General features: G+C 41.5%; 1 protein-coding gene and 1 long non-coding RNA gene across 2 annotated transcripts in view; one reads left to right on the forward strand and one right to left on the reverse strand.

Moving 5' to 3' along the window:
* cachd1 (cache domain containing 1) overlaps positions 1-3,609 on the reverse strand; it is a 68,733-nt gene extending 65,124 nt beyond the window's left edge. The window contains exon 1 of the mRNA XM_058073793.2: positions 3,029-3,609. Coding sequence (XP_057929776.2) covers positions 3,029-3,277 — 249 coding nt within the window. The 5' untranslated portion in view covers positions 3,278-3,609. The remainder of the gene's footprint in view (positions 1-3,028) is intronic.
* LOC144898347 (uncharacterized) overlaps positions 1-13,177 on the forward strand; it is an 86,414-nt gene extending 73,237 nt beyond the window's left edge. Inside the window, exon 4 of the long non-coding RNA XR_013627250.1 lies at positions 12,649-13,177. This is a non-coding gene — a long non-coding RNA (uncharacterized LOC144898347). The remainder of the gene's footprint in view (positions 1-12,648) is intronic.
* The last annotated feature ends 5,957 nt before the right edge of the window (positions 13,178-19,134 follow it).

A 19,134-nucleotide genomic window follows, 5' to 3' on the forward strand; every position in this document is an offset into this window, starting at 1 on the left:
GAAAAAGCGGTAGAAAATGAATGAATTAATGAATGAATTATCATTCAATTAATATTCAAGTAATAATGCAGCGTGTGTACACTTCAAAGTCCGCAATTCAAGTTAATGAGTCCATGTGATGACTTTATGTTCTCTAACCCGAACCCCAGAGTGGTTAATAATTCCATACACCAGTTTCAGTTTAATATTCAACACTACCTTACCCTCATAAGCACATTATGAAAAAAAAATCATCCAGTGGAAAGGGGGAGATTCAGGAAAATTACATGCAAGCGTGTTATGGTCAATTATGCAAATTCGATGAAACCAACACCCCCCATCACTGAATTATATATGCAAACTACAGAAAATGATGAAAGAAAAAAAAGACAGCAAAGTAAGCAGAGACATAAAATGGGACAAATGAGGCAGTGAGTTCACAAACCCAGGTGAGGGAGAGGAGCTGCCACAAAGGAAGATCTAGGAGGATCAGAGGAAGCCCTCAAAGCTGACTCCTAGAGCCAGGATGAAGGCATCACAACAGTGTGGCAGCAGTGAAGATGAAACACCATTTGGGGCCGGGGCTCCCCCACTGCCTCGCCTCGGTGTTCAGGGCCTGTGAGCTCCTCTGCCTCTGAAGTCGACCCCCGCAACCCCCTCCACCTTCTTCCCTCACACTGCATCTCCCTCCATTTGGCGACTCAACGAGGCTCTGCTAGCTTGCACACGGCAAGGTGATGTTTTTACTTTACACCACAGATTCGGAGCAAATGTTCGATAAAGGTTTTTTGCAATTAAACGCCTACATAGAGTGGTGTCCCGCAGGGCTGAAAAACAACATGAAAGCATCTCAACTCCTCTGCAAAAGAGTTCAGTACGACCTCTTCAAAGAGTAATTATGAAATATATCTGCCACAATAAAAAGATCTTTTCAAGAACTTACATTTTACAATGCTAGAGATAAAATCAGGGCTCCGGACTACGACTAAATGGTCGTACGCCAGTTGACATGTGACACAATTTGTCCCTTATTACTGTAAAAATGAAAAATAGTCGATTGATGACAGCTTGTCACAGTTTAAACCGATGGATGATCGCTCACATTTCTATCGACTTTTCCACCATCTTTGTTTACACATTTTGCCTGGATCACACTTTGTTCCGTCGCTCCAGCATCAGCTCGCGTGCAAGAGTTATCCGAATTACAGTTATTTTATTTTTTTTTACCACAGTGACACCGTGTCTTTAAAACAAACAAGTATAATTCCGGAGTATTCCGGAGTAGGTTTTTGTCGCACAGGGAAGCTACAGGTGGCTATCACGTTCATGAGGTACGTGCTAACTTACTTTGTTAAGCACTTAACAACCTTACGCTCTGCGCTTCAGATATGATGCCTGTATTTAATGACAAATGACCACAAAGTTGCACAAGTTGGCAAGCCTAATAGTCAATTTGCTGATTTTATTATATATATATATATATATATTTTTTTTTTTATTGCGGACAACCTTCTGCTCCACACTTCAGCCCGGTACTTCACAGTAACGTGCAAATGAGCTTTTTTGCCAATCAACATTGACTCCTAAAATGGAGCAAAGTTGGAGTTAATAGTATTTGTCAGTAATATACTGAAAATTAGAGGAAATGTGGATGTTTACTTTGTAATTCAATTTCGGTGTGCGCCCCTAAATGTTCTGCTTGCACTCCTAAAAAGTTAGTCTGCAGCTCTGAAGATTTACGTATATACAAAAACTGGGATACTTTTATATGCACCATACCTGATTATGGTTTATCAGTCAGAATAAGCCATGAAGAATGTCTATAGCTCTAACTATATATTACAACCACCTGATAGTAAATCTAATTAACATAAAGGGATGGGCCCAGCACTGTTCTGAAAGGACGACATAAACGGACACTTCATTGAGTAAACATGTTCAACATAATAGGATGCAATACCAGTATTATGTAAAACATTCTGGTCCTGGAAGAATAATCATGTTTTTATTAGCAGTGTGTGTATTATTGAAGCATTGCTTATATGTAAGTATACACTTCTACACACTGTAACTAAGCAGTCAGGTCAGCACCTACGGTTGGGTGCTTATATTTACAGTAAAAAGACATTATTTAATACTAACATATGCAGTGTGATCATGGAAAAGATGCTAATCTATTTCGGAATAGTGACATGATTAGCATGCATTAAGCATATGAAAACATCTACGGAGATTGCTGAAACTGCTAAAATTGGGTTAAGAGCTATGCAATGCATTATTAAAAAGTGGAAGGGCTTTGCGCAGTGGTCGCCATCAATGCCAGATGAAAAATTAAAACAACTCTGGTCAGAAATAAATGTGACATTGCAGAAGATTGTGAAAACAACGCCACAGTAAAATGTGTTGTCAGTATTGAATCTAAAGGGAGTCTAACATGAAATACCAGTGTATGACCTTTTTTTTTATGTATATGTATACTCTTACTAGACCTGTATGCATAATGTTTTGCTTGTGTGTGGGTCTAAAACAGCCTCCTAAATGATCATTTAAATGTAATTTGTAAACAGAAATCAATAAAACCATAACAATTGTTGTCTTACAGCACAGATTGACAATTCAGTTGCATTTAAGGCACCGCAGCAGCACATAAAGAGACATGATTTTTGTTTTGGTGATAATAAATAGTAAAAGGATGGCATCATATCCGACTGCATTTTGAATATGGCAATTTAAAATGCCTGCAAGATAAATATTTTATGATGATTGCCTATTGCATGCCTTAAATCAGATTCAACTTTAGGAGTTTTACAGAGCCTGGTGGGAGTAAAGTGAAGCTCCGGCGTGTTGATGGCCCACATAATAACTTCAAAGAGAGCTTGTTGTTTCGTAACAATCCTCAGCAATGCTTCCCTGTTGTGGTTTTAAAAGGTATACATATTGTTTCAAACATTGTTTATACCGGTATACCGATTTTTCTCGATTCCTGCTCCTCCCACTCCAAGTGGGCACAAGAAGATCCCCCACAAACGACCATTAAAAGCATATTTACCTGCATAGTAAAGACTCCCAGCTCCTGAGAGGACAGCTTTTTCATCTGCTGGGACAGAACTTGTGCTTCTTCCAGAATGGAAAACTCCGTGTCAGCTCGACAATATCCACAAGAAAGAGCCCAACATGTTAAAAGGAAGCCCCACGCACAAGCCGACAAGCTCCCGTGAAGCCCGAGCAGAGTATCCAGCAAAGCAGCGCGCGGATTCAGCGTCAAAGCCAAAGTGCTCCGCCTGGTCCGCCTCGCCATGATGGTTATACGGTTCTTCAAAGCCCACAAAGCACCGTGTGTGAGCGGGTAGAAGACGACAACTTAAAAAGGGAAAACTACTTTTAAAACTTTGCTGTGTGGAGTCCGTGTGGCCTTTGCCTCCCTGTTGGCGCTCCAAAATACCCAGCAGCGCAAACCATTGCACTTACTCGAAATCCCAGAAGTGAACAAAATAGATCCATGCGTGGAAAATAAGTTTTTTTTCTTTGAAAAGGCGACCGGTTCTGGTCCGCGCCTCTAAACTCCTGCAAGTCTGGCAGAGCGTGTGAGAGAGCCCGAGATTCACCACAATGGGGGTGAAAGTAAAGGGGGCGTGGAAACGCAGTCATACAGACGTCCGGATCCACAGATCAATGGATCAGGGTGCTATGACGCCTTCAGGTACAGCTGGGAAATATTTTCTCAAGGATTCACCTTAGCTCAGATTTACAACTTATCCTGCTTCATTATATTCAATCAACAGGAAGTTAATATTGAACGACTGTTTATGCGTTAAGTAGATGCAGAGGTTCGGAGTAAAAAACAATAAAAAGCATAAAATCCCAAGGCTAGCAGACGTGTCTCAGAATGCTAATTTTATGTGAATGCGCGCCTCAAACTGTGTGAGCCATACTGCAAATTTTGGTATCGAGCCAAAGTCAATTAAACTTTTTCCAAAGAGAGCCGCAATCCAATCCAGTTTGATCCATTTTAATACATATTTAATTTAGTAAAAATGCTAAAACTTTCACTGTATACAAATACAAGCCTTTTTGTTATTATTAATTATTAGTGTCAACATTTCAGCCTTATAAAAAATACTTTCATAGTCAAACACAAAATAGGTGAGTCCAAAAATGAATAATATATACACATAGCAAGGCAGCTGGAATTATGATGTAAACGTGCAAATCATTTGTGAAAGCAAATGTATCTCTAGTCATACGATTTCATGGTTACCAATCAACATTGATACTTAAGTTACTGACTAATTGTAGTATATATGTATATATATATATATATATATATATATATGTAGTATAGTACCCAGTCTTTCTCTCAAAGTCAGGCATAGAAAATGAATAAAATCATTAATTTTCTACCGCTTATCCTCACAAGGGTTGCGGGGGTGCTGGAGCCTATCCCAGGTGTCTTCAGGCAAGAGGCTGGGTACACCCTGGACTGGTCGCCAGCCAATCACAGGGCACATATAGACAAACAACCATTCACACTCACATTCATACCTATGGACAATTTGGAGTCGCCAATTAACCTAGCATGTTTTTGGAATGTGGGAGGAAACCGGAGTACCCGGAGAAAACCCAAGCATGCACGGAGAGAACATGCAAACTCCGCACAGAGATGCCCAAGGGTGGAATCAAACTCAGGTCTCCTAGCTGTGTGGCCTACAGGCTAACCACTTGTCCACCGTGTAGCCCACTTTTTGGTATCATGCAAACCAAATGTCGGATTGCGAAAGCTGGAGCCTATCCCAGGTGTCTTCGGGCAAGAGGCGGGGTACACCCTGGACTGGTGGCCAGCCAATCACAGGGCACATATAGACAAACAACCATTCACACTCACATTCATACCTATGGACAATTTGGAGTCGCCAATTAACCTAGCATGTTTTTGGAATGTGGGAGGAAACCGGAGTACTCGGAGAAAAAACACACATGCACGGGGAGAACATGCAAACTCCACACAGAGATGGCCGTGGTTGGAATTGAACTCGGGTCACCTAGCTGTGTAGCCTACGCACTAACCACTCTTCCACTGTGCAGCCAACGAATAAAGTAAATGAATAAAAGTTTATGAGGCATACTGAAGAGAGGGTTCTGGAGCTGAATCTAAGTCTAATCGTCGGAGAACATCAACGTCCAACCAGCAGTGCATTTTGATGGGCATCTCAGTTACTCACACCCGATTTTCCTCATTCGCTGGTGGTCCCGGATTGCAACCCCAGTGAAAAGCGCGGATTTCCTGTATATGTTTAATTTAGAAGGCACTAAGTGTGATGGACAAACCCATTGGTTTGCAGGACAGTGCTCTACAGCTCAAAAGCGTGACTGATTCTTACTTTTACTGAATGGATGGTCTGTTTGTGTGTTTGGCTGCAGACTCCATCAGATGTTCACATGGCGGTCAGATGCTCTGACACTCGGGCAAAGTACAAGGATGTTTATCGAACGGCAAGACATGCTGTCTCCACGACATGCATCATCAGTTGAAAAATCCTTTTTCTCTGCAAAGGCCATTCCCCACTTTTTGCTTTCCGAGCTGTTTTTTTTTCTCTATACAATCTCTTCAACTCATTCTGACCTATTTTTACAGATACAAGTTTAAAAAAAAATAATTCCCTTTCTACTTTCTCCAAAGCAAAGGGGACCTATTATGCTCATTTTGCGACCCTTTGTATTGAGTTGTGGTGTCAGCAGCTACACACAATAACCCACACAAAAAACTTCCTAGATTTTCCAGAATCTACACCTATTCATTTGATTTGTGCTTCCTGCCAAAACTGCCTGTTTTAATTTATCCACCCACGGCCTGCCTCCGCTGTGATTGGTCACATGCCCAAAGTGCTTCATAACTATGAACCATATAAGGAAATTCGCCCCTCTGTGACATCACAAAGGAACGATTTTACCACGCCTTTTCAAACAGAGCGTTTTGAGCCATCCCAAACTTCTTTCAGGGCTCACTTCCAAATGCGCTAACCTCATTATCTGAAACTTTGGTATTGTTTAACACGAGAATTCAACATTCCTACAACATGTTTTGATGAGGAATTGACTAATGCCAAAAGTGATCACCAAAAAAACAGGCTTTTATTGCAGATTTAAATTATCTCACAATAGGCACATTATTCCCTGATAAAAACACGAGCTACTGCTGCCACAGTAACCCACGCCAAGTTAAAACTCTCTGAACTCCCGATGGCTTTAATATTAATGAACAAAACCTCATCAAGATGAATATATAATTTAATGCACAGGAAAAGATCCTGAATCTCCGCCATGTATCTACATATTTAATGGGTTCCCCTCCACAAAACCCGTGAGCAGTTTTAGGGTGATGGTACTCACTAACACAAAGTGATGAATACATTACCATGAGTGTTTGTGTAAAGCAGCCCGATGGCAGTACCACAGAAGTGGGTTCACAGCATACATATCAATTGTTACACCTAGTGTGACATGCTTTACTCCTAATGTTATGACTTTATCTCTTGGCTCATGTTCTTAACACAGTACAAGCAAAGCCACACCACTGCAAAAATACTAATCCTGACTGACTGACTGTCATATCTCCCCCAAAAGAAGTGCACCATCCGAGCAAACTGCAGAATTTAATTACATAAAAAGTGTACCCTCATTAAGTAAGACACAGAGAGTGGCGTTATACGATTATGCCATTTGCATGTTTTTAATTACAGCAGAGGCTCACACAAAGCCACCTGCTTTGGAAAGATAAAGGAGTGGCCGAGGAGAAAAAGTGTGTCTTATTAGCCGAGGACTGAGGAAATGAGGATATATTTATTGAGCTGCAGGGTGCTGCGAGGTCTCTGTGAGGTTCAAAGCCAGACAGCCAGACCTTGAGATTTCACATGCAGCTTTAATGTTGCTCTGATGGAAGGAGATTTATTCATTACAAGTAAAATATGTTACCTGTCGTGGACATCTGATAAAGTGTCGGAATAGACAGGAAACAAGGAAAAAACTGCTTTCCGTTGTCGTCCTAAATAAGGCTGAATGTGATGGATCAATTCAACACCTTTGTAGCTAAGAAAATATTGCACAGAAGCTAATTATGCTATAGTTTCAATTTGAATATGGGGAGTAGCTTTCCAATGATTAAGTCATCCTCAGCAAATTCAAATACAAGGGGACCGATTATGCTCATTCCTTGGCCCTTTTTATTGTAGTGTGACTCCTCTAAGCAGCTACACACAATAACCCGCACAGAAAGCTTTTTAGATCTTCCAGAATCTGCACCTATTCTAGCTGTATTTCCAAAACGCCCCGCCTCCAGGCACATCCACTTCAATGTGATTGGTCACACTGCCAAGCGTTCCCGATGATTTACAGACAACTTTGCCCACTGCTACTGGCTGGAAACCCTTGACTTCCCGTGTATGAACTCAAAGTGGTAAGCTAGCTTCAAAAAAATCCTCAGGGTAACCCTGATATTATTGGGCATTTCGTACCTTTCTTTTCTGACATTTTTTTTATTTTTAAGTAACGAAAAAAACATTAATTTAGCTTATTATACTACAACTCCTGAACAATGTATTGCAGCCCCCTTGAATATGAGTTTGATGCCAATACACTGTGCTTGACGACGACTGATATTGACCGAGTAACAAGATCTTCTTTCTCGATTACCATGGCGGCTTGTTGATCACTGTATGTTAGACTTAAATGTAAACAGCCCCTCTGTTCCCAACTGACGTCCTGGCAGCTTCAGAACTAGAGCTTTGGGTCTCTGGGCAGCCATCCATCTGCTGACAGGAAAGCCTCCTGGGACAAACTAGCTGGACCCGCTTCCTGATAATGCCTGCATCACAAGGCTTTTCACAAGAAACAGATCTAAACTGCAGAAAGGCTCACATTGTTCAGGGGTCACAAGCGGCATTGGACGCACAGCGACACATATTGTTTACTGACGCACTGGACCCTGCAACATTTACTCGTTTCTGTCAATGGCTTTTTGATCCAGTTAAAAATGTGGCTTTTGCTTTTTTTGCTATATATGACAACACGCCAGGATGGCTAAAAATGAGTCAGGCGTTTTTCAAAAAGCCGCAGGACGCTATGTCTTACAGGCAGATGCTCAAAACACAACATGTACAAACCAAATGTTACCTACAGCAAGCCACCAGAGTTTTGCATGGGTCCAAATTAAAAAACCCAGAACCACGCACCTGCCAATGATCAGTGGGCATTGGAAGATGGACTGCGTCAAGTTGTGATGGTTCCACAGTGCCTCCGCAGGTTGTATTCTGTCAAAACAGTGTTTACTTCTTTACAAAGTCATTTTGGAAAATGCATATTTTGTACTGTAGTCCATATTCAAATTTAAATGTTCAGTAAAATGTTACGGGCTGCACGGCGATCGAGTGGTTAGCGCACAGACCTCACAACTAGGAGACCCAAGTTCAATTCCACCCTCGGCCATCTCTGTGTGGAGTTTGCATGTCCTCCCCGTGCATGCGTGGGTTTTCTACGGGTACTCCGGTTTCCTCCCACATTCCAAAAACATGCTAGGTTAATTGGCGACTCCAAATTGTCCATAGGTATGAATGTGAGTGTGAATGGTTGTTTGTCTATATGTGCCCTGTGATTGGTTGGCGACCAGTCCAGGGTGTACACCGCTTCTTGCCCGAAGACAGCTGGGATAGGCTCCAGCTTTCGTAATCTGACATTTGGTTTGCATGATACCAAAAAGTGGGCTACACGGTTATCAAGTGGTTAGCGTGCAGGCCACACAGCTAGAAGACCTTAGTTCGATTCCACCCTTGGGCATCTCTGTGCGGAGTTTGCATGTTCTCTCCGTGCATGCTTGGGTTTTCTCCGGGTACTCCCGTTTCCTCCCACATTCCAAAAACATGCTAGGTTAATTGGCGACTCCAAATTGTCCATAGGTATGAATGTGAGTGTGAATGGTTGTTTGTCTATATGTGCCCTGTGATTGGCTGGCGACCAGTCCAGGGTGTACCCCGCCTCTCGCCCGAAGACAGCTGGGATAGGCTCCAGCACCCCCGCGACCCTCGTGAGGATAACATTTTTGTTGATAGTGCCTTATTTATTTAAAGGCGATCCATCTTCTGTTACCTCTGCATCACTGAGCCGTACACCTTGGTGTCGCCCCCTGCAGAGCAAAGGAAGTACTGCATGAAGGTTGACTGGATGCTTACATTATTCGCCCGATGTTTGGTGGGCCAAATTAAAAGCTTTTGGGCTGCCAATTAAGCACCCCTCCTATGGAACGTCTATACCAAGTATAAATTCTACTCATCTACTGCCATTCATTTTTATGACTATGTCTCTTACATGTTTTTGTCTGAGCAGGGTAGAGCGATAAAGTAGGCGCCATACTGTTTCTATGGCAACTGGCTTCTTTCAAGTTTTGGCCCCCTTCTTACAGCTGGATATAACAACCAGATCTGCGCTGTTCTTCCCCCCATCTCACTCTCTCGCTCCCATTGCTACATCAAAATGTTCTCTTTGAAGACTTAAGCTGATTCCAAGTCAGACGCAAAGCTATTTCTAGCTCTATTCACAACTGCTGTTTTGTGCAGTGCTATGTTTGACGTCTGTGTGTATGCATGAGGAAGACAAAGTGAAATCAAGGAGTCAGTGGACTTTGTAAGCTGTCGTGAGGGTAAAAAAAAAACAAACTATGTGCAACACTAACACATAACCGAGCAATATGACTGAAAGGCTGCCTGCTGGATGCTGATAATGACAAGTATTGCTGCTTCATGTGTTTGTATGCAATTATGAGTGAATGTGTGTGTTGTGCTGCAGCAGGGACGCAGACATTAAAACAAAAACCTTAAAAAGCAAAGTGGGAGATGGAGAAAAAAAAAAGTAGGACAAGAGCAGTAAATTGTACAAGATGAAAGGAACGGAAGGGAGGAAGAGGAGAGGAACCACAATATGTTGTGTCATGTAATATACTGTGTACCACCCAAGTGAGCATGAAATATTAATTTGAGTATACAGAAAATCTGATTTTTTTGAAAGTGGTGATGATGCATGCGTTTAATAGCAGGAATGGTCACGTCTTCACTGGGTGGGAAAAAGGAGTTTTCTTCCTTCCATAATTAAAGGCTCTGGTACCTCCACCTCAGTTCCAGTATAAAGGGACAGTTTGTATGTGGGGAGGAGGATTTTTCCAATTAAATCATTTTCCAGCCAATAACTGGCACCCTCTTTAACAGTGAAGGCCAGGGGCTCAAAGAGAACAATCGTGAAGAAATGGCTGCCACAGTGTGGTTTTGGGACATACCGGCGACCAGGGTGTCGTCCTCATTTTCATTTGGACCACATTTTTTGTGGGTATGATTTTGAATGGTTGCTTCATCCTAAGGAAGAAAAAAAACACAAAAAGGAAAATAGTTAGGAGAATATATATAACTTTTTCCACCAAGGGCCACACAAAGAAAAGTCCAAAAAGATGTGGGGGGCCTTTTTGATTTTTTTTTTTTAATTCTTAATTAAATGTGTTTGTGTTAGATTTGTGTTTTCGATGACAACACATACAACACAGTGATTACAGCCGCTTGACTCCATCAGTATAGAAAGCACTTCAGTCATGCTGTACTGCATCTGTTTATGATCAGCATAAATTGTATAGCCATTTGTGTGGTTGACTTTAAAGGGACTGTCTGTCCTGCTACCCATTTAGCTGTCAGGCCTGTGTGATCCAGTATAAGGAGGGAGACCTGGTGACATGGATATCGCCGCCAATGGCTGTTCATTAACTGCTTTATCATCATTTTCTTTCCTGCGTAGTACCTTATAAATCTGGCTCTTTTGCGGCCATGCCCCAGCTCGTGTAACTGATATAATTTATTGCCAACTCATGTTCCATCAAGCAGGGCCCCACTGCAGCAGTGGCGGGTAGAACCAAATTTATGCTACTTGTAGCCGATTCCTGTTATTTATGATAGCTCAGAAATGATATCTCCCGATACTATACGATGAAGAAAAGCTTCCATTTCTCCTGTAGCTTCTGGTCTCCGGACTCCAAAATGTGACTTTACCACAGTGAGCAAGCAGTGCAGTTAGTTTGGAGCTTGTTTTTGTCCCACTGGGATGCTATTAGTGGCGACTATGTTCATGAGACATAACTCACAGTATGGCCGCCGAAAATAATAAAGTTGTGAAGTATATTAAGTTAGTCAGTTTTGCCAGTAAACATCTCGATGACTCTCAAAACTTTGAGAAAATACTTTGTGGTCTCATGAGACAAAAGTTGACTTTTTGGAAGGTGTGTGTCCTATTACATCTGGTGCAAAAGTAACGCCACATTACAGAAAATGTACATCATACCAACAGTAAAATATGGTGGTGGTAGTGTGACGGTCTTGGGCTCTTTTGCTGTTTCAGGACCTGGAGGACTTCTTGTGATAAATGGAACCAAAATCCATCCTGAAGGAGACTGTCCGGGCATCTTTTGGTAACATGAAGCTGAAACCAACTTGGGTCCTGCAGCAGGACAATGATCCAAACACACCAGCAAGTCCACCTCTGAAGAGCTGGAAAAACAAAATGAAAACTTTGGAGTGGCCTAGTCAAAATCCTGACCTGAATCCTATTGAGATGTTGTGGCATGACCTTAAAAGGGCGCTTCATGCTGGAAAACCCTCCATTGTGGCTGAATTGCAACAATTCTGCAAAGATGAGTGGGCTAAAATTCCTCTACATCGCACTGCAAAACACTCAAGTTATCAAAAACGCTTGATTGTGATAAGTTGGCCAACCAGTTGTTAGGTTCATTCATTCATGAATTCATCTTCTATACCGCTTATCCTCATGAGGATCGTGGGCATGCTGGAGCCTATTCCAGCTGTCTTCAGGCGAGAGGCGGGGTACACCCTGGACTGGTTGCCAGCCAATCACAGGGCACATATAGACAAACAACCATTCACACCACACTCACCAGTTTTTTTTTTTTTTTTTGTGGGGGGGGGGCACTTTTTCACACTTCCAAAGAAAAAGCAAAACATAACATGTCACACAAAGCCATTCACAACAAAAGTTTGAACTCCTATATTTTGTGCAACCTTCCAGGTCTATTTTTCCCCAGACCTGATAGCCCAAATCGCCCAAATCAGGGCTATTCAACTGGCTTGGGAGTTAGAGAAAAGTACACATAATAAACGTGACGATTTAATGATACGCACGTGTATGGCTGCATGTGAAAGTGCAAAGACATCCATTCATGTCTTATCACCAGGAAAAGGGGCGTGATCATTATCACCTATCTGATCTCACGGTGCAGTTGAAAGGAGCTACCCACACGGTAGAATGTGTCACACAAAGACTGTTTTGTTGATGCTGCAGTATTCCAGGGGCTGTGGTGTAAGAAGATGGAAGATAAAAGCAGTAGCCTTTCAGCAATACAAATCACTGCTGTGACCATTTCATGAAAAATCTTTCATTTCTTTGACGCCATCATTGCAATGCTGTACAAAAGGGGGGGGGGGTCCAAAGTGTTCAATGTTCACGGCCCTCTTCATCGTGTTGCTTCATGTATCACTCCTAATCCATTTTTGTTTTGTTTTTTTAAGCTATTTTTGAATATAACCATTAGGTATGTGATTAATTGGCCTATTCCTTTATCTAACAATGGCCCAGAATGTGGAGGGTGCTCAGATCCAGGGACCGTGAACCAACCTCCCTTGACAGCCTCGGGCCAGGAGGGGCCCCAGCATTGGAGACCGATCTTCAAATCTTCAAGGGCTGAGTGGAACCAGATTCTAAGCCTTTTTGGAAAGAAGCTGAAGTGGAAAGGGGGAGTGAATAAAGAATGGCAGGCCTTACGCTTGGAGCCCCACAACTGATTCACACACATGGAAAGCATTAGACCTCCATTCCTCTGGAAAGATGGATGGATTACTAGATGGAGAGGCTGAGGCTGTGTGGACTGAGTGGAGTGCAGGCGGAGAAAGGTAAGGAAGGGTGGAGAGGGTTGAGGAGGGTGGGAAAGCAGGGAGAAGTGAAGGCCGGGGGGAAAAGGAGGGCTCTGTTTTGGGGATGCCTGTGTTTGTATGACGACTCTGCAGCTCCTTATATAAAAACCTACAATAAAGTGGGCTAAATATAGGTTATGCATTATCAATCCATATTTTTTTTTTATTTTATTTGGGAAAAGACATGTTTCAAATATTTGTTTCTCTTGTATGTAGGTATGTGATAAAATTCTACAAAACTTTTGTTCTGGTGTGAATGGCAATCAAACAGTTGATTTATGAATCAAATTAAGCACGTGATTATTGACACAACCATCATATTAATCCTCTTCATCGCAGGTAGTTTCTAAAACAAAGTATAGATACGGCGCTTTGAACAGGCGATATTTCTGCATGTGTGGTCCTTGTCTGTAGGCTATTTAGGTCCTTAATCCCAGGCCTATTTATACCCGCCTGCTGCATACTTTGATGCACGGTCATTTCAATAGCAACGCAATGTGTCCTGCATCCAAGTACTGCATAGTCTTTTAGCGTACAGTACATTTACATTACATTTGTGTTTCAAATGCTTCATTTAACATACAAATTTATCATGATATTTCATGCTCAATTAAGAACCTTTTCAGACTAAGCTCATCTTGGTATCATTTATTCATTTTCTACCGCTTATCCTCACGATGGTCGTGGGCGTGCTGGAGCCTATCCAAGCTGTCGGGGTACAGTCTGGACTGGTCGCCAGCCAATCACAGGGACCATATAGACAAACAACCATTCACACTCACATTCATACCTATGGACAATTTGGAGTCGCCAATTAACCTAGCATGTTTTTGGAATGTGGGAGGAAACCGGAGTACCCGGAGAAAACCCACGCATGCACGGAGAACATGCAAATTCTGCATAGAGATGCCCAGGGGTGGAATCGAACTCAGGTCTCCTAGCTGTGTGGCCAGCACGCTAACCACTTGAACATCGTGTAACCCACTTCTTGGTATCATGCAAACCAAATGTCGGATTACGAATTATTCATTCATTCATTCATTTTCTACCGCTTTTTCCTCACGATGGTCGTGGACGTGCTGGGGTTCACCTTGGACTGGTCGCCAGCCAATCACAGGGCACATATAGACAAACAACCATTCACACTCACATTCATACCTATGGACAATTTGGAGTCGCCAATTAACCTAGCATGTTTTTGGAGTGTGGGAGGAAACCGGAGTACCCGGAGAAAACCCATACATGCACGGGAGAACCTGCAAATTCCCAAGATGCCCAAAGGTGGAATCGAACTCCTAGCTGTGTGGCCTGCACGCTAACCACTTCTTGGTATCATGCAAACCAAATGTCGGATTACGAATTAATCCGATTTTTTGTTGCCACATAACCAGTTTGACACCCCTGCACGACCTGAAGCTCAATTGTTTCACCGAAGGAAAAAGCACCCAAGATCATGATGGCACCCACCTGCACTGTATTGAATGGAAAACATCTCAGGTGGGCTCTCCTTGTCATGCCCGTAATGTTGGAAGCCTTCAGGACTGCCAATGTGTAGGATGAAAAGTCTCATTCTTCCCCCTCTTTTTCAGACATGTTGAATTACGCATCACGATGTGATGTTCCTTAATATAACCTGTTAAGCATGTCTGAAACAAATAAACCATACAATACCAGGCTTTAGTTCGTTAATGTCTCTGTCTTTATGAATCAATCTAAAGTGGTTATTACAGTAGACTGGGAGGGATCATGTGATTTCAAACCTGTGGAGCATGAATAGAGCAAAGGAATGTAGGTCCACCTTCCACTCCACTGCACCGCTGCCATCTTTTATATTATGTAAAAAGAGAGAGAGTGTGTTAGTGTTAAACACTGGATGTAGAGTATTGTAAAGATAGTAACGTATATCATAACAAGTAAGTAGTATTAAAAAATAAACAAAGCAGTTAAATAGTAGCATGAAGTTTGCACATGGAATCCAACTCACAGCTTTGGAGCAAAAGCAGGCGGTGATGATCATGCAATTCACTTGACTGCATTCACTTTACGTCCTGCCTCCAAGGTCAGGTCAGGTCAGCAGAGGTCAAGCACCTGTCAGGCCCTCAGCAAAACTCTGCTCATGTTCCCCAACAATCAGGGTCTTGTAGGAGGGTTCCATCACTGCCAACATAGAGGAAGCCATGCTGAAACAGGAGCTGCCCGACACCCTCCGCCACCAACATTCTTACTCCTTTCTTCCACTCTGTGTTGGTCCAAGTGTAAGCCTTCAATTGTTTGTAACCTAAATGATTGTCTGCTTATGTTGTGGAACATGCAGGACACGAAAAAAATATGTATTTTCTAAAATGTGTTTTCTGTATGTAGATTTTCTTAAGTAAAAATTGTTGAATTTCTTCTTCAAATACAGGGAAGAAACCTAAGATGAGGGTGCCAGAATCATCTCTTCATGCACCAAATGTATAAAAAAAAAATGGAGCTTCAACACATCAAATTTTATAAGCCACCTTAAATGGCAGCATTGCTACGACGCCTGGGGCTTGTTCCTATCAATGCAGCTTTTAAAAACATACCCAGAACTCTAAAGGGTGAATATTGAGTGGAGTTTTTTCCATACATACAAATATATACAACAATGTATACTAATATGTGCTGCTTGGAAGCAGGAACTTTAGACTGGGAATAATACTGATTTTGTATTATCCAATTAACATTTAATGTAAATAGGACTGGAAGTAAACACATGTTGGGTCTTTTGTGACCTCTTGGATGAGTCATCACTGTGCTCCTGGGCTAATTGTGGTTGACCGGCCACTCTTGGGAGAGGTGATCACTGTTCCATTATTTTGCAATTTGTGGATAATGGCTCTCTCTGTGGTTTGCTGGAGTCCCAATGCTTTGGAAATGCCTTTATAACCATTTCCAGACTGATAGATCTCAATTACTTTCTTTCTGGGGCAGTAAAGGCAGACCTTATAATACAGCTCTTGCGGTGGATCTCATTAACCGTTTTTCAATGTTGCACAAGAAATATTCCTGATGGTGAGCTATTCCCCAGAGACAGTGATTAAAAGAAATATTGCAAAGTAGAAGACGAGGTCATTTAAATTACATTGTGCCCGACCACCAGATTTAAGCAGTAAACAATTAGTTTACAAATAATTGGTCCCCATTTCTTGCGAGAAACTGAATAAACATGTGTTGAGGCTTCTCTCCTTTCCTAGGCAATCAACTGTAATATCATCATCAATATTGCATGAATGTGCCAGATAAGCATTCATTACAGTATCTAATTACAATGACTTCAATAATCACACTTCAAAAGTCAGAACACTCTCAAATGAATCCCTCAACCACATTTCTGATCCTCCCAGCGGATGGATAGAGACGCAGCCTGATTCTAAAATTAACAGTTCATCTCTGCATTGCACCATGCACTCTCTTTGCCTGCACGCTCCAGGACTCCATACCAAAGCCTTTCCCACCAATGACCCCCCTTTGAAGCCACCTTAATCCTTCTCAACCAGTCAATGCACTGCACCTGTAACTCGACTTTCACCTGACATTATTCATTATCTTCCTACATCGCTCTTTTACTTAAAAAAATCTATTATAGCCCATTACACACAACTCAAGAGGCTAAATGGAGCTCCTGTACCAAAACCCTCTGGGCTGGACTGTCATTGGCGGAAAGGGAGTGGTTGTCCTTGGTTACACACTTGTGGTTAAAGGATGTTGCCCGCTTTACTGAAAACAAGGGATTACAGCATAGGGTTAACTGAGACAGGACACACCCATCCCTGCTGGCCTCTACTCATAGGTTTACTTAAAACACATACACAATGGCAGATTGGGTTATGTCAAACATAAACAACATTTCAAACGGCAACACTCAGGTTCATATTAAGTGCATACATGCACACACACGCGCGCAAGCACACATAAAAACAATCCCAGAATCATGTTTCCCTCACAGGCCAAAGACATACTGTCATGATGTTATTACCAGCTGACAGTCCCAGGCACCATATAGCTCCAAAGCACCATCTGTTGGCCAAAATTGGTACTGATGCTACAACACAAAAAACACAAGGACCGGCGAAAAATGTACTTTGCCGCCCCCTTGTGGCCAAAATAATTCATATTCCAGTACAGCGCATCCCCCAAGACCATGGCCATTATAGAATTAGTTTTTTTTCTCAAAATAATACACAACAACACACCATAATTTGAACATTTTTTAAAATGCTTTAAAATTGATTTTTTTTAAAAACGGATACCTACCATATTAAAAGGTGCTGCAAATAGGAATGGGTGAAAATGACCAAATGTAAGTACCAAAAGTATTGAGCAAAGACTCACGCATATTTTTTAATTTCTTTGTGTCCTGGCTCTGTAATGATGTACTGGAGCATTTTTGTATCCTTGTTATCATATATTGCCCTCTAATGAAGATTAATTTACAAGCTAGCGCTAACAAACAAGCAAGCTAGCATGACACATTCAGGAGTCAGGAGTCACTGTCAGGGTGGCTAAAGGGAATTTGATTGACAATGATCTACAGCCAATCAGGATGCAGGAAACAAAGGGCGCGGCAGACGGAAGGAAGAAACAGAGAGAAAGACAGAAAGAGAAAGCGCGCGAGAGAGATACACTCAACTTCCCACAATGCAATTATTTTTAAAGAGCCAGGATCACCTGTTCATAGCTGAATCACAAAAAGATCGCCAAACAGTGAAAAAAAATAATAAAATAACATAAAATAAAAAATGAAGAAAAGAAAGACCACATTTAAACCACAATGTAACCAAACATTATTTAATAAATGACTTTGCAATACAAAACAACCTGTGCAAAAATATTCATACAAAGAAAAGGCCTCTCTTGGTGGTACAAACATAATGTAAACCGCATTTACATGTAACTGGCACCTAATGACGAGTTAAAATATTAAAAATTGAAGATTTGATTTTATGTAAAACAAACAAACAGACAAAAATCCAAATGATTGTTTTGCCAAAAAAAAAGTACCTTGATTTGATTAAATTCACAGTGTTGTGTACAAGTGGTTTTTGCACTGCTACATTATATATACAACCTCCATGCCCCAATTGATTTATTTTCATGATGTTGAGGGAGTTCTACATGTGTGTATGTAAGAGTATCACACTGATACTGACTTTCTAACGCCCATGCAAATGACCTCGGCCACGTTCATTGTTGGATTTCAACACATACATACGTAGAAGAACACCTACAGGAATGATTGTCTGCCTCATAGGATGTCAATTTCTAACACACGTTCATAACGGTTATGCTACTGCGTGTGTTTCTGGGATTGTTTTTCTTGTCTAACACAAACCTGCCTCTAACTGAGCACCATCAAATATTTGTGATGGGTATACACATATGGTGTGTTTCTGGATCTTGGTTTTTACATTTTCATCAAACATTCAGTATAGTTAAATATAAGCAATAAAATTATTCTTTGGGAAACGACTCAGGCCTTAATAATCCATTGGTATAACAAAAAAAAAAAAAATCCATAATGAAAAGGTAGCACTGCCTTGATTTCCACAATGCAGACATGAATACAAGCTTCCTTCAAAAAGTCCAACACTGAAAAAAACACCACAAAAAGTCATATCCGATCCATATTAACACATACAAATACAACAAACTGTTCCTGTGTGAGCGTGAGAGCCGACTGATGGGAAGATTCACCTAAGGCAGCGGTGTCCAAAGTGCGGTTTGTGTGCTATTTTGCAGCTGGCGACTTGATTATTCTCGGCACACAATGAAAAAAGTTGAAATATTTAATGTTCCTTGAAATATTGTTAACAGCTACACTGGAGTGGTTTTTATTATGTTCAATTAAAATGAACAAAACAAGCTAAAGCTACAAGCAGCGTTGATGGGACATCAATTATGATGAAAAAGCTGACTTTATGGAGCCCAGTTATTAATGTTTGACAACCCAAACAGCCTAAAATCCTTATAAAATTGCCCGTTCGTCTACTATCTATGATTTTTATTTGGGCTCATTTGGTCGAAGTGCCTTGGACTAGTTCTTTGAAATACAACCCGTGATTTTTGGACCACATTACGAAATATTCTGTGAAACTGGTGGCAGGAGCTACTGAGTTTATGCATGTTA

The sequence above is a fragment of the Doryrhamphus excisus genome, linkage group LG4 (genome assembly GCF_037039965.1).
Source record: "Doryrhamphus excisus strain RoL-2023G ecotype Guam linkage group LG4, RoL_Dexc_Guam_v1.1, whole genome shotgun sequence".
Lineage (NCBI taxonomy): Eukaryota > Metazoa > Chordata > Actinopteri > Syngnathiformes > Syngnathidae > Doryrhamphus > Doryrhamphus excisus.